Source organism: Chrysoperla carnea, chromosome 5, assembly GCF_905475395.1.
Source record: "Chrysoperla carnea chromosome 5, inChrCarn1.1, whole genome shotgun sequence".
NCBI lineage: Eukaryota > Metazoa > Arthropoda > Insecta > Neuroptera > Chrysopidae > Chrysoperla > Chrysoperla carnea.
Genome location: NC_058341.1, coordinates 26374382 through 26397163, shown reverse-complemented (window position 1 = coordinate 26397163; position 22782 = coordinate 26374382). Strand labels below are relative to the sequence as shown.

General features: G+C 28.2%; 1 protein-coding gene across 2 annotated transcripts; it reads left to right on the top strand.

Annotated features, from left to right (window-relative positions):
• Positions 1 to 10295: 10295 nt before the first annotated feature.
• Positions 10296 to 22169, top strand: LOC123301503 (putative phosphatidate phosphatase). 2 transcript variants are annotated; one of them, XM_044884266.1, is made up of 7 exons: positions 10296 to 10654; positions 18124 to 18275; positions 18620 to 18912; positions 19340 to 19397; positions 19461 to 19637; positions 20461 to 20720; positions 21521 to 21624. In XM_044884266.1, exons 1-6 carry the CDS (start codon positions 10597 to 10599, stop codon positions 20581 to 20583), a joined length of 861 nt encoding a protein of 286 aa, XP_044740201.1. In that variant the 5' UTR covers positions 10296 to 10596; the 3' UTR covers positions 20584 to 20720; positions 21521 to 21624. The 2 variants fall into 2 exon arrangements, with proteins under 2 accessions (XP_044740201.1, XP_044740202.1); XM_044884267.1 differs by lacking the exon at positions 20461 to 20720 and having other exon boundaries at positions 10299 to 10654; positions 21521 to 22169.
• The last annotated feature ends 613 nt before the right edge of the window (positions 22170 to 22782 follow it).

Here is a 22782-nt window from a genome sequence, read left to right as displayed (position 1 = left end):
CATTTTTTGGGTCTGTTGCTGGGAAATAATACATTTTATAATTGGGTAAATAACTAATAGTCCGCGAGACAGAATCTTTCTTGTTAAATGATCAATAAATACTTAAAACTTCGTGAGCGGCTTCCTTTTGGCTAGTCTTCTGTAAATCACGCAACTAAGGTTTAAAAAATGAGATAAGTGATATCAAATTTTCCACATTACCCAAAAAATTGATAAAGTAGACAAAATTGGAAAGTTTCTTGCAAAACAGAGTTTTATATGTAATCTCTTTGGCGATACTAAACAATGACGTCACATATAAAGTATTTCAGTTTTTATTTAATTAGGAGTTTTAAATGTTCATATTTAACGCTCTTCTAAAGATTTTCAAAAACCAACTTCACTTTTCTGCCCGAGAGTCAGAATTCTTCACAGGAAGTGCTTTAAAAATTTGTTTGTGATCAGTTCATTTCTCTCTTAATGTATTGCATACAGACATTGCTCTGCCATTCGTATAGTCTTCTTCAAAAATTCTTAAAGTGAATATACAGTTTAAAAAAATACAATCTGTACTATTCTGTACATATACAATATGCAGAATATGACTGAATATATGTTTATAATATGTACAGAGAGAGGATTTATTTAAATACAGATCAAATATTTTTAAGTATTACAAATACTTTAAATTTTTCATGCACTCCTTTTTTGTATAATAAAACAAATAAAAAAATAGCTGAGGAAAAAGTGGTAAAAATATTATAAAGATTGCATTAGACTGAAAAAAATCAACATCCCTTTGATTAATCTAAATTTTTGACCTTTTTATTAAATAAATTGTTTTGAGATCCATTTATAAACTTCATAAAGATCATTTTAACTTTTTCCATAAAATCATCAAAAGGATATCGAATATTGCACAAATAGTACCTACTTTAAGTCACCCTCTTTGTTAAACTATAGATATCATAAGATTTGCCGCAATTAAACTTGATAAAAGAATATAAAAGTTAAAAGTTTGAGCATTGATTACTCGCTTCGTGAAGTTATCTTTTTACCTTGATGATTTTTATCCACAAAATGTAAATGAAAATAAGATTTTAGGTTGGAATTATTCCTTTATTCCTACAAGTTTGGCTGTATGTAAAACTTAAAATTAGACGGTAGAGACCATACAATTTTCTTTCGATTAGTTTTTTATTCATTTTCCCTTCGCTTCCACCACAATTATTCATAATCTATTTTTCAACTAAAGATATAATATATGAGACAGTTTTGTAATTAAGTATTTTCATATAATTTCAAAGTTTTAAATTGATCGATCAGAAAAGATCCGATCATAAAATTTGCTTGATTTAATTACAGTATTATATGAAAAAGTGCATTGATATTAAGTCCTTCTTTGACTGATCCGACTGACCCGACTGCTAAGGAGTGGCTATGTTTCTCGCACATGCATCTATACGTACATATGTGTGCTTGTTTGCTTGTAAAGTTTTTTCTTACCTCGTACTGTCCAAACAGCTCGATGGGTTTCGACAATTAAGGTATCGTTATATTCTTCTTAAAAACTGAAGTGTCCTTAGATCAAAAATTTGACAAAAAGAAACAAGTCCAGTAGTTTACATTGCGACTTTTACAGTCGGAGCCCATTAAACTACTGGACTTGTTTCTTTCTTTTCAGATTTTATTTAATACAGTAGGGTATTTGATTTTTTTAAATTACTTGTTTTATTATGTGCTTACGTTGCTAAAACGCACCTGTTTGCCTTCTACTCGGGAAAAGGGTATGTTGCTAGAATTTTATATTTTATTACATCCAAGTCTTATAAATATCATATTATCCAATAATATTAATTTACGATTGCCCAATATCAAAATGAAAAGGTTAAATTGCACGTGTTATTTTTTGACAGACATAAATCTCTAATAATATTTGTATTAATATATTTTCAACTTAAAATTTGAACCTGCTTTTTCGACAAACATAAATCTCGTAATATTTTTATGAATATATTTTCAACTTAAACCATAACTAAATGTGCACATATGTAGAAGTGGGTTATTCACATGCTGTGCGTGAGCATCTATTTAATCCACTTTCAAAATATAATAGAAAAAAACTTCGAAATCCCCTTCATGAATAATATTGTACGATTCTACAATGGTAAGGATAATATATATAAAGTTTTAATGACATTTAATTTTATTATTTGCACACAGTTTTTATACCTACTACATATACAGAACGAGGAGATATTATTAAATCAACGATTAACTGCACTTTGGTTTTTTTTTTTGGCTTGATAGAAAGTTATTGTTTTTCTCCAAAAACCGATACATGCAAAATAAGAGGTTTTTTTTGTTCATAACATTTTTAGTTTAAATTGATAACATTCCTCGAAAGAACATTTATAGCCTATTCTTAATCACGATTACTATGAATAATAATGATTAAAGGAACTTTTTTTCCACACAATTTGGATAAACCTAAAACGAAACTATATAAAAAATTTTTATAAGCAAGAAATTAGATTGAATCTCTTGAGAATGAACGCAAGTTCGAAAAATTATATTAACAAGATGTTATTTCGAATAAGGCAAAACTTTAAGTACTATTACATTTGTATTTCTCGAATAGAGCTAAAAATGACATCTAGGCCATGGATCGCAGGTTGATGAACAAATATTAGGTGCTCAAACCATGGGCCACTGGAGAGATTTTTCTAAGACGTTTTTAATAAGAATAACTGGCAAAAATATTTATATTTATATATTATATTTATCTTGAATCACTCAAGTGCCCAAATATTTCCATGTTTCATTTCAAAATCTTGCCCCCATTTTAATCATACTCCCATTCATAACCGTTGTGCCTAGCTTTTCCTATACCTGAAACCTATAATTCACCAAGCATCATAGTAGGTATTAATTTAGTGAACATGTTAGATTCTTATCAAAATTGTCACATATTTAAAAATAGGAAACGAATTTTCCAATGCTATCCACGAGAACACTGGCAAATTTGTCCTTAATTTAGTCACCTGCACTGATTTATTTGACAATTATCTCCGAAAAAGAAACGAGCGAGGAAGGCACCCTGATGGAAAAGAAGAAACGAATGCACTATACAATAAAGATTTGGGAGTTTTTCTATGTTTCATCTTTATGTTATTAACAATCCAAAAACCTCGAATCTGATTTTTCGATTGATAATATTTTAAGAATGAATTGAAAGTATAGATTTGAAATGTAATTATTGTAATCGTTTTAGAATAAATATAATAATTTATACATAATCAGAAAGCTATCGATTTGCGCACTTGATTCATATCCATTACGAGTTTTCTTTCGTACACAACTCTTACAATACGAGTAGATATTATTAAATCAACGATTAACTGCACTTTGGTTTTTATTTTATTTTTTTATAACAAAACCCTTAACATATTAAAATTAGATATACATGTTTGATAAAAAGTCTGAAGGGTGTTTTTTATTGTGTATGTCAGTCACTTAGTTGGAGGTATATGCGTAAAAAATGTGTGTCTATACAGCTTTCAATTTATTATTAAGACAAATTAAATAATTATATTATTATATAATTAAATTATTATGTGTAATTTTCTATTTAAATTGAGAGAAATTAATTTTTTATACACTCAGGTGCAAAATAAACGGACGATCAGCGATTATTGTGTAGGATACCTACCAACACATAATTTCATTTTTGTTGATGCAATTCAGAAAACAAATATAAATTAAAGAATAAATAAAAATAGAGTTAATTGATTAAATAATAATTAAAGTTGTATTACCCGTGTAATGCATGAAAATATATTTGTACACCTAGGTAGCAAAACGTAGTTTCACACTATCCTAAATAGTCCAAATTGTATACGAAAGAATTAGAAGAGAGAGCTTTACATCGCCTTTTGACTGCCATTTGTACTAGTTTTCTAAAATTTTGAAAATTAAGTATTTTCTAGAAAACTTTTCTTTCGTATTTAAAAAACAAAAAAAATTTATAAGGGTCACCAGTTGAAGGTATCTATAAATTTTCATCTTTCTATCATTTATATTTTTAGAGAAAATGCACACCAGAGCTTTGCCCTAGTTTGCCCACTCACGACAAAACAATGATATTTTCTTTAAGCAAAAATTGTTTTCTTTTTTATAAGAAACAATTTTACGTTTAAACTTTTGTTCTATCTCTAACGGTTTAACATAAAAAATCAAAATTTTACATTTCTTAAAACCATGTAAATTTTTCAAGCATCATATCTCTAAAACTATTAGACATACGGAGCTGTGGGTTGGCTTCAATTGTTTCAAATTGTATATACGTTCAAAGTCAATAGCTAATGGTTCTGGAATTAAAAATAGAAAAAAGTTGTGCAGTTTTTCACGTATTACGTTGGTAACACAACTTTTTTTTTATTGCAAAACGTAGTTTCACACTCCCCAAAGGAGTCCAAATAATATACCAAAAAAGCAGTTTTTTAAGTAGAAGGAACCAGAGTAATCACTCTATTATGATTCTGATTACTTTTGGTGCTAGGCTTTTGGAATGAAATAAGTATAGGTACTCAAAGGCAAAGTAATATATAAGTTTTTGGGTGGACCTAAACTACCCAAAGGCAGGATTTGAATCGCACACAGGCAAGATTGTAATTTCAATTTCTACATGCGTAACTCTTCTTGGACATTGCTCGGACTTCTTGAGATTTTGCAGGTTTTCCGGATATCTTTAGTGCAAGCCCGTAAGCTACATTTATTCATTACTTTACGACGTTATTATTTATTGTTTAAGTCTAAGTGACATCTATTGTATAATTTTAAAAAACTAGTCAACAGTAGTCAGTTATTCGTTCTGTAAATAAGCAAAGTTCCAAACCTTATGTTTAAGGTTTTATAACTAAAATAGAGAGGGAAGCACTATCAATTGTGTAGTCACATTTAATAGCGCTATTATTTTAACTCGTAAAATACATAATACACATTCCATTAATATTCATAATCGAGTTTCGGAGTAACGGGTAGAAACTTTTTCGGGATAGTCCTATTAAGAGAAAATTGGAAACTATTTCTGTCCATCCATAGGTAACCATACCAGTTACTTCTCGACCCAAGAAGCCAGTAAGTTTAATGGATATCTTGCAAATATTCTTGTGTAAAGCTCTTTTAAAACATATTATAGTATTTTTATTCAAAGATCTAATTCGACTATGATCTTTCCATAGTAGTTTGGATTTTTTAGCGTTTGGTTTTATAGGTCATATAAAATGTTCTCTTCATCTTGGGTTTGGCTCCCGCACGAGCCTAAAATTTTGTATAGGTAATCAAATGTTACTCAGTGTTTTATTGAGGCAAATCATCATCGTTTGTTTATTTTTTTGGCGTCTCTACAGTCTTATAGTCTCCGGTTTTTTTTTTATAATGTTTCTATCCATCATATGATATGGTCGCTTCCTCGTGGTTTTTATTTGTTGTGATCAAGTAACAACTAAAACAAATAACATATTTTTGAAAGTAATATAATAAAAAAGTTCTTATTTTCGAAAATAATATATTCGAGGTCGAATTTCGGATAGCGAATAGAATTTAACACTGAAGCTTGCCCAATTGCCACAAAATTTTTATTGTGCAAACTTACTTAGTTGACGATTTCGACAATTTGATGCCTAACAAAAGAATTCTTTCTCGCTCATTGTCCACAGTAGAAACGAGAAAAATCTTATCCACGACCTCACGACCGCAGGTAAATAAATATACTCGTGACTCGTGAGTCAACGGAAGTTCATATTTTATTCTAAAACCACAATTTTTATCATACATCCGATTTAAAAAAAAAATAACAATAAAATAATCATCATTGTTTCATTGTTTCAATTTCATATCATTGTTTCAACTTTTACACCAATAACAACTCGACGGTCTTCAATATGATCATATTATTTTTTATTGTGCGTAATACATTACGTTTAACAATATTAATAATTATATCAAATTCTAAAACACTTTTCTATGTTCTAAACAAACAGGAGGTAAAATGTCAATTACAATTATTTATTGATTGTACGAAACCGGAAAAATGGTGCATATCGAAAAAAGGGGAACTAAATTAAATAAAATTATTTTTAATTAATAACAAAATAAAATACAACATTAAGTTTTATATTTAATCATTTTCTCATTTTAATAAGTATTTGTAATAAATCGGTACAGACTTTGTTTTTTGAATAGGTACTCCTTTTGTTGCGCGGTGGTAAATAAAATCGGGATGCAAATTTTTATTCTCCCCCGATACCCTGAATTCCTCTGATGAGAGATGTTACCTAGCTGTTTACAAAATCCTAAGACATTTCTTTCTTATAATCTTTTCAATAAAATCGATATTCAAAAAGTTACTTGCGATTGAAGCGAGCACGAAACCCAGAATGATGCTCCTTAGTAAATACCACCTATTTGTTAATGAAAAACGTACTATAATTTACCCTCTTCAATATGAAATAACTTTTTGTCCGTCTATGTCCGGAAAAATGGCAACGGGAAAAATATTCGAATTTTCACAAACAAATAGCTTCCAGCGTTGATCTCGAAAATTTTGGCACACATGTTTGCATATGTAGCAGCAATATGAACCGTATATGAGTGTATATTTTAATTATTAATAATGACTTTATACAATTATTTCATGCTTTAGTCTAATTTTTTTCGGTGCAAAATGATCATGGACCTTCTGCCGGATTACTGATCCTTGGTTACTCGGTATTCCATTCCAGCGATAAAAACGTGAACTGCGGAAAATATGATTTATTTGCAAACAAATTTTGTAATATATGAAAAACTTTCAGTTTACTTGTCAAATTTTTTGCAAATAAATTCAAATGTAATCCTTTCTAAGATGGTCAATGAATTACCCAACACCCTGTTTAGGTAATAAACATTACCAAGAAGTAATAAAGTAAAAATAAATTTTTATCAACAATTGACTAAACAAGTTGATTAAGTTTGATTATAAATCATGAATTGAGATCAATTTTTAAATAAATATTACACCATCAATTACCTACATGACCTTACCTACTTGTTATTTAATTTTACTTTTCTATACATTCCGACAAACATATTTAGTTATGATCTATAAAAAACCACTTTTTTTCCAAATGAAATTGTTGATGTTTAGTTTTAGTTAAATGCATTTATTTATATTTTGCCAACATATGTCAAACAAACTTAAAGTTAATTAACAAAATAAAAAATCCTTTTTCAACCATATCAACCAACAGTTTTTTCAACTTCACATACGTTTTCAAACAATTATCAAAATAAAAAAAAGGATGTATATATTTTTAATGATAAACACATATGGATGCATAATGATGTACTTTTCGTTAAATATACAGAATGTTAGGAGTCCGAATAAAAGTTGAGGAAGAACTTTTAATTTTGAAGAGGTCATTTTGTATTTGTTAATTTTGGGGAGCAAATAATCAATCGTCAATGACAATGGGAAATCCGTATAGAGCCAAATATATTTTGTTTCTGTGAGTGTTTTCGTTTATTTTCCAAAAGGACCACCCAAAAATTGCTGATAATGAGCAACAACCCAAGTGTCTCAAGTGGCTCCCCACTTAATTTTCGTGCGATTAAGTTCTCTTAAAATATTTTCTTAATGAAAAGTTACAGTATTTTCTACAACAAGTTTGGTGAGATCTAAAAATATTTCAATTTTTGAGCCATTCAATCTAAAACAATTATGTAAACAACTTTTGCTTCATACCAATTGCAATTTACTTTTCTCAAATTAAATTTTTTTCTTAACTGGCCTATTAAATTGAACCTGACTGACATTGTTGTAATCTAATTTTTGAAATTAGATTAGAATTCTTTGTTGATTTTTTTGTCTTTTTGGTTTGTGTTAAATTGTAATTTGAATTCAATTTAAATGTTGCTAGATAAAATTTACATTATAAATTACGGTACAAAGTATTTTTAGACACACATTTTTGTTACATTCTGTATGATACAATAAAAAAATAGAGCATGTATTCCCACAATATTAAAAATCATGTAATATTATATATTTATTTAATATTTAGCATAACTGTACTTGGTACTCTCTTTATTATCTTTTGAATATGAAAAAAATTTGTTTTTTTTTTCAAAAAAAAATATTTAAATCAAAGACGAATTACTTTGTGGCATTAATAACAAAGAGTCGTTAATTATCTAAATGAAATGTAATGAATGCAGATAATGATTCATATGGAGTCAGTCATATTCACGTAGCTCAATTATTCATATTCTTTAAATTATGGACTATTTCGCGTAATTTTGATTTAAGTTAGGATTACATAATATTTTGCTTAATTATCAACGGGGGCGTCATGGGTTGCCACTGACACCGGCATGTACATTGTAAAATAACGATTAGGTGCTACTTGGGCAATGTAACCTGTGACCTTCCTGCAACGCAGAGTAAGTGGTAATTCTTAGAAGATATAAATGAGTTTGCGGTAATATCCTGTCCGAATGTGGACTTGTATGCTACGGAATCTAATTTCAATTTCTAAATAAAATCAAAGTAGCTAAGCTACTCCTTATAACTTCGGCTATCTGCCAGTGAGAGTTCCGTCAAAATCAGCCCAGTCGTTTCCGACACTGTCCTAAACCTAAGTCACTTATAATATCAAATATCTTCCAGTGAAATTCCTGTCAAAATTCGTTCAGCTGTTTCAGATTATACCCGTTAGTAACAGGCAGACAAAAAATTTAGAAATTGGTTTTTTGGTATGAGTACCTTGTAACATTCATATATCTTTTGACATTAGAAACAGATACTTACAATTTTATTTATTTGTATTTGCTTAAACTGCTAAAAATTTTGTGGCCATCAGAACGATTCTAATAACCTTTTAGTGGTAGTTTAAAAAATTTTCACAGAAAGCCATTTTCATATCTTATGGCATAGGGTCTTCTTAGGGTGTTTATACATATATTTTTAATAATACATGTATTATTATCTGCAATATTTATAAAATGATTTTGATAGTAGGTATAGGTACCTCTACGACCTTGAATATTTGCTTATAATCAAAAAGATAAATTAACTCAAGGTAATAAGGTAATACAGCTGAAATTTATACAGAAAAAATTCAGAGTAAGTCAGTGCATTATACTGATTTATCTCCAAATGTGTGTATTGAGATTCTATTTCAAGTTTCCCATAGTAAAGAAATTCTACCGAAAATGAATCTTCAATAATAACCAGATTTTAATCAGAATTTTAAGTGCACCGCTTTTAAAGTTTTAAAAGAATCAAATAAACCTATCAAAGAAAACCTATATAAAGCATACGAGTGTATAAATAATGTAGTAAGAACATCCACAGCACTTCTGTATACAGATTAGAAGTATATAGAGGAAATGTGGCAGATTTACACATTTCGTATATAATTCTTGTTTTGAAACTCAACATATGAGCTCTTTGGAGGATGATTTAGTCAGCCAGGAATTGGGTAATTATTCTAACCATCAATATTTCTAACAGGTACAAAGTATTGCGCCCTGTAAACATGGGATTTTTATATTTTGTAGCTTAAAACTTTCTGACCAATTTTTCAAATAGTGGTAACTCTCGTGGACTTGAAGTTTTTAGATACCTACAGGGAGTTTAAAGTCAAAATTCGCGGTAATATACCTATGGGTAACTGTTTGACTTACTCTTGCTAGATGGATTCTGATTTTGTATTCGACGATATCGCTCCAAATCCTTATATATCCTTTTTAATTTAATTTTTTTCTGTACATGCTTTAAGAATTGTGGATTTTATGTTTATACAAATCCGTTTATCATTAATGGCAAAATATTAAAACTTTTCTCATTATGGAAAAAAACCAGAAGTATTTATTTTCCAAACGAGCTTCTATTATCTGTTCCCAAAATGGAGAACATTCGTTCAACATTACGTTCGGACTCCTTATATCTATACTTCGTGGATATTATATTAAATGCAGGGTATAAAAACATTATCTCTACGTATTTTGTTATGTTATAAGATAGGCGGCACTTAGGTATACAAAATATTCTACCCAAAAATTTGTATTTTATTACACCAGATAAAATATTTTATTACAACCTTTCATCTTTAATGGTTATTATATTTTTCATTACATAACATTAAAATTACCAAGTAAAACATTTGATAAACTACTGTTAAAACACAACGTTTGAGTACCACTCATATGAAATACATCAGTAGTAGTTGTACAATGAACTAAGTAGTGGGGTGATCAACAAAACACAACACTTGCTGCTCTGAATGTGATGATGTTGACTAACCTAGAATAATATTTATTTATTTTATTTTATATTTATCATTATTATCAATGTATTTACATGTTCAACATATTCATTAGCTCAACAATCGAATACATAACTATACACAATTGTTATTTAATTTAACTGTTCTTATTTAGGATAGAATCGCAACCAAATAGTTCCTCATGTCAATGTCATAACATAAATATAATTAATCTCAGGTGCTAAAATATTATTTACCGGCTAATTAGCATATAATTAAGTGATAGTTTTTAAAAAATTTATCAAAAATGAATGAGAGACGTTTAACAATTAAAGTGATTATAGATTTTATTGTTTTAATGTTAGGTAAGAAATTTTTGTGTTTATTTTTATTTTTGTCATTTATAAGGAATTCAGGTGTAAGTTTTATTAAATACCAATTTTTAGAAAGTGTAACATTTAAAATTTTTTAAGTTAGGTGCATTCGTGTAAAAATCAATAACACGGAAGATTGCTTTCTTTTATAATTGAAGCGCGCTGAATATAAACATCATTTTTCTTATGCATAGGAAGGAATTTTCAATTTGTTTAAATATTTTTGAAATCATTTTACAGGTATTTAAGTAAATATGTTTATTTGCTTTTCTAAAACTATTTTTAAAGAAATGGTAATTAACATTTAAAAAGAATTATTGAAAAAAGTTAGAATAACAAATTTTTTCCTTGAATAATAATTAGTGTCTAAATAATTGCTATCTTTACAATGTAATATTATACCTATCTATTTGTTATCTATCTTATTGTTTACTGTTTACTATATTAGGTTTACAGTTTGTATTTTCAAACACTGAACATGAGATTTTGTTTATTTAACTATTTTAAAATGCAGAGTTAAATAAAGCGGCAACATTTATAATTCATTTGGTTTTGGAAAAATGCTTCTGTGTTTCGAGACTCCTAATAAGTATCAAATTATATCTTTCGATAATCTTTCTGAGAACCATACACATATTTCTGAAAATCGAATCTCGGACCTCTTCATCTGGATACCTTCCCAGACCAATAAGCCACAATATTTTCTGAGGATATATCGAATTTTTGCATATCCTTATGCCTCCACAATCTTTATCTTATGGAGGTATATGTTGCAATAAATCTTGAAATATTTAGAATAGAAATAGGCCCATTTACCATTTTGTCATTACAAGTTAAGCCACAAATTTTGAACATCTTGAAATTTGTATTTTTAGAAATAGCAAATGGTAAATGATATCAATAATATATTTTGCAAGGTTATTACCCCTTTACCCTTCAGCATCTTGACTACATTAACTGCATTCTTCACTTATCCCTGCAAGAGTTTTAGATTAGTATGTATTGGCCCAATAATGTGAGATCGGATCAAATTTGCCTGTGTTATCGAAAAATCGAATTTTTTAACTTTATGACGTCATCAGAATCCAAAAAATTTAATTTTTCACTATCACATCCAAATTTTATTGAATTTTGATAAACCAGGTACGTAATCCTAATAAATTTGGGTCATACTTTTCAAATTTGTAATCAAAATTAACCTAGCCCTAATAGGTTTCAAGAATGTAGGTCCTGATCCCGGAATTAAGCACATAAGTGATAACTAACGAAAAACTGGCATCACAGCTGAATAGAATGAATCAAAATTAGTGGGTTTCAAAAGAAATTCCAATAAGATCGGATCAAATTTGCCTGTGTTATCGAAAAATAAATTTTTTTAACTTTATGACGTCATCAGAATCCAAAAAATTTAATTTTGGTCTATTACATCCAAATATTATTGAATTTTGATAAACTAAGTATGTAATTCCACTAAACTTGGGTCATACTTTTCAAATTTGTGATCAAAATTAACATAGCTCTAATAAGTTTCAAGAATGTAGAGACCCGATCCCTATTTTATAATTTTTACACGCTGGATTAATGTAAGCTTGCATGAATACCAAAATTTCGTTTACACTATCAATTTATTAATTTTATCGAATTTTTTTCCAAGAATATAACTGTTAATGCTAATCAATTTTTCTTACAATATATATTTTATTATTAATAAACTTAAAATCGTTATCAAAAATTATTACTAAACAAATAGTAATCTGCATGAGGTAATACTATTTGCTTGAGAATACGGTACGTATCGGTACGGTAATATTATAATAATTATAATTTTTTTAATATCATTTTGTATTTAATAATAAATGTTTATTTTTATTATCTTAAGTTTGATAATTTTATATGAATGGATTTTTGGGTAAAGAAGCTTAAAAAGCGTGACCATACTCAATAAGCAAATTTTTTGTTTTCGTAACCTTAACTTCGCATTTGAAACTTATCTAAGAACACTCTCCATTTAATTACCTTTTTCTTTCGAGCCATCACCAAACTGAACCGATTTTGAGGATCATCGCCTATTTATTACTTGTTCCGGGTAAGGAACATTAAACTCACACTTGAAACATAGCTAAGAACACTCCCCATTAAATTACCTTTCCAACAAAACAAAAAAATCAAAATCGGTTCCTCCGTTTAGGTGCTACGATGCCACTGATAGGCACACAGACAGAGAGATATACATATCGGTCAAACTTATAACACCCATATAAGGATGAACACCCTTTTTTTTGGTTCCGGGGTTAATAAATTATTGGTGAACCATTGATTTCTTATCTTATTGATACGGAATTCTAAAAAAGTGAATTCATTGAACTATTTAAGTTATATAAATTTTTATTCTATTTTTAGTGTAGTTTTTTTTTTATAGAAATCTAAAAATTGATTGCCAAAACATCGTTCATTATTTATTTCTAATTCTTAAAAATGTTTTATCTTGAACATACAATACGATTTTAGATTTCCAAAAATTATATGCCACACCTTCTGATGTCTTTATTTTAATCACTTGTTTGAATGTTTACTGAAGATAAGGTTTTTGTGATTAGTAATTACTTTTAATTTTGACTGCAACATAGTGTAGTTTATAGATGTATTGCTTATAATATTTAGAATTGGCGTAGAACCTATACCAAAATATTACGCCAGATATAATCCCCCGAAGGAGTGTGGTAACCCGAACTATTAGGACTCTATTTTTCATAATAATCATGGGAGATTGATATAAGTAATTCCTGTTTTCATTTATTTCTTATAGATTAAATCTCGAAATAAAAACTATACGAACTTTTATGCATTTTTCCTCGTATGTTAAAAGTTCCAAGGCTAAAAGGATTCTTTTAAATAAATATAAAAGATTAGGTGTTAAAACTTATTATTAATCGGCTTTTTATGATCACAAAATGTATCCAACCTCCTTGTACAGTTAATAAATAGTATGGATGCATATAGATAGTTTTTTATTATAGTGGTGTCAAAATAGCATTTTTGCGCTGTTTTTGTGAGTGGTCGACGAATCGGATAATTTAAAAAAAAACCTTATAAATATGCCTTGTTGAAAATCTATGTACCTAGAGAGTACGCGGTTTTTTAAAATTCAAAATATCGCATTGATTATGGCAAACTGATAAGGCGAAAATGCAATCTGTAACGCTAATAAACAACGAACTGGACTGAAATCAAAGCTAAGAGATTTTCGAGATAGGTAATCATGCTTCTGACATGAAAATTCTAAATGGCGTATCCAATATTACTATTCATGGTCGCCACATTACTAAAAAACTGGAAAAGTCAGTGAAATGTCACGCAATGTTTACAAAAAGACAAAAAGTCAGGAATTTTTATTATTTTCGTAACATAATAAAAAAAAATAATTTGTATCTGTTCAAATTATTTCTTATATTTTCTTTATAATATTTTTGTTTCTAATTTCGCTATAAATAATTTCATTTAAGTAGTTTGATAAGGGAATTCTTTAATTATTTAATTGGAAAATCTGCACTAGTCGGGAATTTTTTCGAGATTTCGTAATTAAATAATTTGAATGCTTTAAATACATGATAGTAAGGAATTGTTGAAAAATTCTTTTTTAAATTAACTTATAACCATTTTATCTATGAAGTTGGGCCTATTAGATTAACCATTTCAAGTTTTCGAAAACTTCTGCAGATAAATTTTTGTTAATTTTCGTTATTAAAATCCTTTGGAAATAACGATTTTCCATTATAAGTCTGCCATATTGGATCTGACATTTGGAATTTTGAAATAGATTTTTGAATAATAGAATTTTGAAGTCGATTCATCAACGTTTCACAAAATTGTTAGATTTCAAATATTCCCATCTATTTTGACGCGACTATTTAATACCATTAATATCAGTGTGGTTCCTTTTCTTCAACCAACCCACTACCATTAACATATGTTTTATTGTTTGTTTGTATGTCTTTGTCCTTGATGTCTAAGGGAAACCGCTTTTTACAACAAATAATAATATTTTTCCTTTCAATATTTATCTTTCAAATATTCTTTAAAAATTTTAAAAAAATTCTTTATTATTTAAAATTTAACAAAGTGCGATTGATTCTTTAATGGTATTATACCACTAGGCCTTTTATTATTTTTTTAGTACGAAATTTATTTTATGGGTGGGTGGACATAAATTGTATAAAATTGGTTCAGATTAAAAAAGACGTCTTCATTATTTAGAAACGATATATTGTATCAAAATTTGATAATTAGGTACCTGAGAAATATTTTTTTTGTTTAGGTTTTACTTTTCAGGTCTATGCCTACAGCTCTTTGGGATTGAAACATAAAGTTTCGATTCCCTAAATAATTGAAGAAATATAGGCTAGGTTATATTGGCTGTCCACGAACGATACACTTAGGCTATAGAGCCCATTGCAATACCATATATGTGTTTTACCGCTTTTTCCGCTCATAATTTCATTTACCAGCTCCTCAATCATTACGAGAGGCTGCAGGCACCTCCTTCATGTATAAACCTTGCACTACACCAGGTGGAATCGAACTTGCTGCCCTAGGCATACCGCAAACATTCGAATAAAAAGAACAAAAAGGCCGTAACTATAATGAACATTTTCTCATGGGCATTGAGCATTTGCTCACTTTACTTAACACTTAATAAGAACTTCATAGAACTCCATTACCTATAATAATTTTCTGTGTTTGAATAAATATCGAAAAACGATTTGAGGCATGCTGAGATTTTCCTAGAAAAATATTTATAACTGGAATTGTACTCTTAAATGAACGGGAAAAATCTAGATAAGACCTTTTGCCTATTAGGTAACTTGGAATACATTCGTAAGCATGAGTGTAGCTTATTACAAAAATTTTTACAATTCTTTAAATACCTACCCTAAAATGTTTGATTATAGGCTGTCACCTCTAGCCGACGTGGCGGTGCTATCATTTTTATTTATAAGAAAATCATCATGAATCAATCATTGCAGTACAAATTATAATTTATTTGTCATGTGGGTAGAATGCATGAAAAATAATTACCAAGCAGCAAAAGAATCTGATTTAGCGCATATTAAATTTACACATAAAAAATTAATTTATAGTTTCAATTGTTTACAGTGGAGTCGATATAATTGTATGTTTCTCTTTATTTATAATCTCCGATTATTTATAACCTACGTACTGTGTGTCTTTCAAAAACGAACAAAATTTAAATCAGTTCATCTGCTTAAGATCCATAATGCCACAGAGTCGGGAGTTTTAAAATTTTTTAAATTTTTTAATTTCTCTTTCAGATTGTGCATTTCAGATTTCATTACATAAGTGGAGGGATGCTCTCGACAATTGCTAATTTTGCTAAATATGTCATTTCAAATTATTTATGGTAATAGGAAAATTTACAATTATCCACGCCATTAGAACAAACTAAATGAGATGAAGATGGGAAAATATTTGCTCGCTTTCGTTTTTTCAAAAAATCTAAAAAAAGGTGCTTAGATCCTTTTCAAATAGATTATCTTTTTTGTTCCGCCTTTTCATTTCTACATTTGGAAGAACATAAATGTAGAGAAAACTATATAAACTTGGTGAAAATCGATATATACCTACAATTTTTTTTTTTAATTTTTTTATTTTCCAAACAAGATTTTGATGAAACAATTTTTGGTTGCCTGTCGATATGATTTTTGTGAACCTACTATGCTTTGAAAAAAATTTTCAATCTATTGGGATCAAGGCAAAGTTTTTAGACACATATTTGCTTTTTTTTAAAGTGAAAGTTTGAACAAAATTTACTATGCTTTAAAAACTATCTTCACACGTTGCAAGATAGCAACTATTTTTGCAATAAATGAAGAAATCTAGGCAAGGAAAAGAAAATTCATTAAACACTTCCCAACAGAAATACAAATACAATACATTTAAGAAAAAATAGAATATCCATTTGTACCTATATATAGAGGTAGTATGGCGTTTACAGCAGGCTTTTTACAGGGTAAAAAATAAAGTTATGTTAGTCGCATATGCAAGTATGAATAACAAATACCATCATAAAAGTAACAAAAAGTGACATTTTTTATTAGTTTTTATATTATTTAAACTGATTAATCTTTTAACCTTAAGCAGTTAAAGCATTCTAATTGTTATTTATAAGTAATTTAATGAATAGTAAAGTTACGTTTAATTATGTTAACGATACTAAATATTTCATATATAAATACCCATAAAACTTTGGTAGTACGTAAATTGGGCACTTTTTGAAGAATCAGAAGAAGAATTATTATTTTTTAAATATCCTTTATTAATCTTATATATTTATACTCTAGCCTGTTTTTCCTGTCCATGCGATATCTTCCTTTTTTGTTTATCAAATTCCATGATTTACGCATCATTTTCAAGCTTATACATAGTTTGTTTAAAAATGCATATCGCTTGAAAAAAAACAGACTAGGGAAAATTTTAACATTTAATTTTGTTCTTTACGTAATCATATCTGTAATAAAATTGCCTATAAATAAAAATAAAGTAAGTTACTACTGATGCAATATTATTTCTCTAGCTTATAGTGCAGTGCGTCACGCGTAGCACATTGCGGAATGCAGCACGAGTCGAGCTAGTCCATTTTATCTCAAGAAGTGTCACAGTTTTATTATATAAAATTTCCGTAACAGAGAAAAGAAAAATTCAAATTTGCAACTAGAAGGTTTATTAATTGAGATCAAATTTGTAAGCTTATCTAAATGAATTAATACAGTAGATCGTTCATTTTGAAAATGGACAGTCAAGAAGTCTTTAAAAAATAATCGAAATCCTACTTAAGCTTTATTGACTTTAGAGTTATACTTAATTTATTTTACCTGTGACAGTGTAGGAAGGTCAAAATAGTGCTTTACAACAAGTTTTTTAAATAGATATTGTTGACAAACAAGATATTTTTAACTAAATTATCTTAACATATTGCAAAAGTATTTAAATTAGACAAATAACTTTTCTAGTAATTTTCTTTATTTAAATTTATTTAATAATAAAATGGCATTAAATGGAATTTTAAGGTAATTGATGTAATAGAATTTCGCAGTTTTCCATTCGTATAATTTTTATCCAACAAAAACAATGCCGTTTTCCAAAAATTGCCATCATTTCTCATACTTTTCAGGTTTTTTTCAAAAGTTTCTTATAAAAACAATTCGATAAACATCTGCATTCAAATTTTACGAAAACTTTCTTTAGGCTTTTAGATCAATCAGAATGATTTCCCTGGTAAAAAATTTATTTGATTGGTTTTCGAGTTTTCAGCGGTACAATATTCAAATAGCTATTTTAGGAAAGATTAAGAACAACAAAATGAAAATTTAAATTTCTTAAGAATCGATTTGATTTTAAAGAGATAGATACATAAAATTAATGATGTTTTCTTTTTGTTACAGTTGGTTTTCCGATATTATTCTTATACTTATTTGCCAAACCTTACAAGCGGGGATTCTTTTGCGACGATGAAACGATACGACATCCTCTTAAAGAATCAACAGTGCCAAATTATCTTTTATACATACTGGGCTTGGGATTACCCGTCTGTGCGGTAAGTTTGAATTTATTTTAACAATTTTCTTCAATCTACAGCAAGAATTAACAATGTTGTTAAGTCAAATAATTGTTAGGAATCCAAAAAGGTGAAGGTACTGAATATTTTTTGGTGTTTGAGTATTTCCTTTTTTTCCTAGTTGTGTAAAATACGCTTTGGAACGATTTCTGCAAATAAGACTAGTTTAATTGGAGATTAATGATGGTATTTCTCTTTTTATTAACTCAACTTACTCCATCAGAATTTGCTTTGAAACCCAAAAAGACTCTGAAATTTCCAAAGTTTGTACACTTCTTACATTATCTTTTTTCAAACAATTCAAACTGCAAATTTTTTTTCAGATGATAGTTACTGAATTTATATTACAAAAAGAACCATCATCGCAACAAACTCGAACCGTATTTGGTTTTTCAATATCTCCATGGATTTGGAACGCATATTGTGCAGTTGGTGTCTTTGGTTTTGGTGCTGCTAGTTCTCAGCTTATAACTGATATTGGAAAATATACAATTGGACGTTTACGACCTCATTTTTATGAAGCATGTCTTCCAGATATTAATTGCAATTTAACTGAGAATTTACATAAATATTTTGTTAATTTTGAATGTAAGCGAAGTAGCGCAAAAGATATGAGGTAAGCCAATTTTCATTTTATCTAGCCTGATTACATCGAAAACGAACAAACTATACATTTAGGTAATAAATACTTCGACTAAAATTGACGCATAGTTGCCCGCAAAACCTTTTCATACAGAAGTTATAGCAGGCTGTATATAATCTTGTATGGAAATAAGATTTGCAATTGAAATTCTCATTAAAAAAAAAAAAAAAAAACAGGTAATGAAAATTTTTAAATTACAAATTGATCTGAATAAGAGAGAGGAATAATTTTTGATTAGTTAACTACATTTTTCGAAATCTGAGTGGACTTAACAAAAATTAGCCGACTGTTCCGGTACTTTTCACATGTTAACACCTTTTATAAATCATTTTACTTGGTTCGACAAAACTTTTTCTGTGAATTATCGATAAAAATAAATAAACATTTTAATTTTTTTCAGGTTATCGTTTCCGTCTGGTCATTCATCTCATATGATGTACACAATGGTATACTTAACTGTAAGTTCAAACTTCTGAAATTCATGAATGATTTTAGATTTACTTCTAACAATTTTTTTTTAGCTTTATCTACAAGCAAGATTTATATGGAGAGGATCCAAATTATTAAAACATTTATTACAATTTGGATGTTTATCACTTGGAATTTTTACATGCCTAACACGTGTCTCTGATTACAAACATCATCCAACTGATGTCTTAGCTGGTGCACTTGTAGGAACAACGACTGCCTTAGTAGTGGTAAGTTTTATATAAAGTAAACGTATTTATTATATTTTTCTTCATAAGGTTGTAATTTTAACCATTGTACAAAAAACTAATTTTCTGAATTCACTTCCACGCTTTTTTCCATCAAAACTAATAAGTATGTAGATTCTTGTCTTGTTTTTTATTTAAAATTTATATTTTTTGCTCAAGCAAAATTTATATTTTTCTTGTAATTTGCGTGTTACAAGTAAAATTTGGGCATTTAATTAGAAATTAAATCGTTATATGGAAAATCTTTTGTGTCATACCTAATGCAAGACAAAGATTTATTATCCGTTGAATACAATATTTTATAAATTAAGAAACTTCTATAAAAATTAATGCATGGTAGTAATATCGTAAAAATTTTGCAGGCCCAAATTAGTGATTGGAACAAAAAAATTTCACCGAATGAAAGAATTCCTTTATTAGCAGTAAAATATATGTAATTGCATGTGTAACTTTTAACTAAATAAAAATTTCTTTTTTACTTTTAAAAATTGAATTATTTTGTGATAGTAGAGGGGTATTAGTGGTGCAGAGTTAACCAATCTAAAGAGCGAATGTGTTCAAATAAAAGTTGCATTTTATATTCTAACATTTTTAGTTTTGGTAATTTATTTACGTCAATTTAAATCTCGAATGCTTCTTCTACTTCAAGTCTACATTCCCTTCCTAGATTGATAAACTCAAACGTTTTCGAAAGTTCAAGTTTGTTTAATTTTCATTATCACAGTAATCCGTTAATTGCTAATTTTGAAGCAATCATTCTGTAAATATATTCACTAGATGTTTGTTTTATAATTTATTGTTTTAGGCAAACTGCATTGCACATATGTTCAAAACACGGTCAACAAATCAAGAATTTAATAATCTTGGTACACGTGTTGATTCAAATACTGATCCAGATTCATCTATAATTTTATTAACACCATCATAAAAAAATCATTAACAAATTTTTTGTATAGGTTTTTCTAGTTTAAAATGTAAATAAAATCCATTAGCAATAACAAATCCTTCAATAGAGACAGAAAATTTTTATTAACACGTTAAAATACTAAACAGCATACATAAAAAGTAAGATTATGCTTTTTATTCGCTGAATGAAATTTCTATCAATGGAAATGCATTTTGAATGTTTCCTAATTTATTTTTGTGCAAACAAACTATGAATGTTTAACAAACTTGGTGTTATAAATCGGCGTTCAAGTTTTACATAAGCCTAACCCCTAACATAACCAAACTCTTTGATTTGTTCCAGAACTTATTTTTAAGATTGAAGTATTATTTATAGAGATACTTAATTTACTAGCTTTTGTAATTCCCGTTTATCAATTTACTAGCTTGTGTACGCTAGCTTAAAAGTAGGAAAATGCATTTGGTCCTCTTTTGTCCCACTAGTACAGATTTAGCCGTAGTCCTTACTTGTTTCCGAGCCTTATACCTGCTCTCGTAATATTTGAACGCCCCCTTGTAATCATTCCATACAATAATTTTTCATTTAGAATAAGTAAATGCTAGGCAGGTTGTAGAAACGGTTTTTGTGGGGTAAAAATTGTTTAAATTTTGAATACCATTTTTATTTTTATATAAATCTTTTGTTATCTAACATCTACTTCTTAATTTTGACTATAAAATCGATTAAATTCAACGTTTTTAAAATTCAATTAATCGTTTCATAATTAATTTGTGATGTTTCAATTAACAGGAAAAAATTCGAAGATAAAATAATTTGGTGTATACGCTTTTTGTTGTAGTGGCTTAAATCGCATGCTTGTAAATACTATTTTGAAAAAAACTAATTTTCTAACAATTTAATGGGGTACTTTTATTTGGTAATATTAAACAATTCAAAATATTTTTTTCTGGTGTTTTAGGCAACATTTATTTCGGATTTATTTCAATCGAAAAGGCAGTACAAAAGTACAAAAACTTACAACACAGATACGGAAATGGGTACTTCAAATGGTAACAAACGAACGGTTATTGATTAAACATAGTTTTACATTTTGAAATATAAGATATTTTTTCTCCGTAGCCGATTGAGTCGACAATCATCAAAAATTGACTGATTTGCATGCTTAAATCGAAATGTATTTGATTCGTAGTATTACCAATAACTATGTATTTGTTTTATAAAATTTACATTAGCTAGCTATATAGATACTTTTTCTTGAAGGATCCAATTTGGCTCCAAATTCGGAAAATTATCATCAACACCAAGATTTCTATATTATTAATTTATTTACCCCCTAGTAAAAAACTCAATAAATTAATGGAATAACTGAGTTTCCGATTCATTTAAATAGGAAATTTATTTTAGTAACAACAATGTACAGATGTTGAGATTTAAAGTATACTGTTTTACAAGTTTAGAATAATTTATAAAATCTCGACCTGCCACGCCAAAGGATTGGCGGTAATGGTAAATTCGACGATTTACTGAAAACTATGGATATTATCCTCTCGTAGGAAACAGTGTTTTTTATGGTTAGCTATTGATTAATTATGTATTTTGATCGAATTTTTAATTTTAATCTTTATTTTTTATTTTACAGTATAGTATTCATTTATTTATATGTTTAAAAATAAACTCTTTTTGTTTAATTTTAAGAAATGTACTGTGATTTTCACTTTAATTTTAACTTTAATGCATAATCCTACATTAATTAATACTAGTTACAAACACATTTCATAGAAAACTATTTATTACGAGTGTATCGAGATATTAAAACTAACGAAAAAAAATTAAACGAAATACTCTTCTGAAATATATTGACTATTTATGGTTCTTTACCAAATGTTATTAGTCTCTATATTAAAATTATAAAATCAATCAAATTGTTTTTTAGAAAGTACAAAATATTTGATCAGTGTGAAATGTCATGCAAAACGTATTTTTTTGCATTAAGGATTCTGTTCTGCAAAGGACGTTGCCACCAAACAACATCGAAAAGGTTTATAATTAATGTTAGTAAAACAAAATCAAAAGCTTTAAGGTTCGGAATTACACGATCGCCAAAAGTGATGTGAACATCGTTTTCACGTAAAATGAGCCTAGAAACATTAATTGCTCCATGTATTCTGTACAAAAATAAAGATGTTTCCGCATATTATCAAAATGTCTGATCAGAGTGCG

Excerpts from the sequence above, each read along its gene's own strand:
- LOC123301503 (XM_044884266.1), top strand. The coding sequence starts at position 10,597 with ATGAATGAGAGACGTTTAACAATTAAAGTGATTATAGATTTTATTGTT. Across the intron at positions 10,655-18,123 it reads TTTTATTGTTTTAATGTTAG|TTGGTTTTCCGATATTATTC; the intron begins GTAAGAAATTTT and ends TTTTTGTTACAG. Across the intron at positions 18,276-18,619 it reads TGGGATTACCCGTCTGTGCG|ATGATAGTTACTGAATTTAT; the intron begins GTAAGTTTGAAT and ends ATTTTTTTTCAG.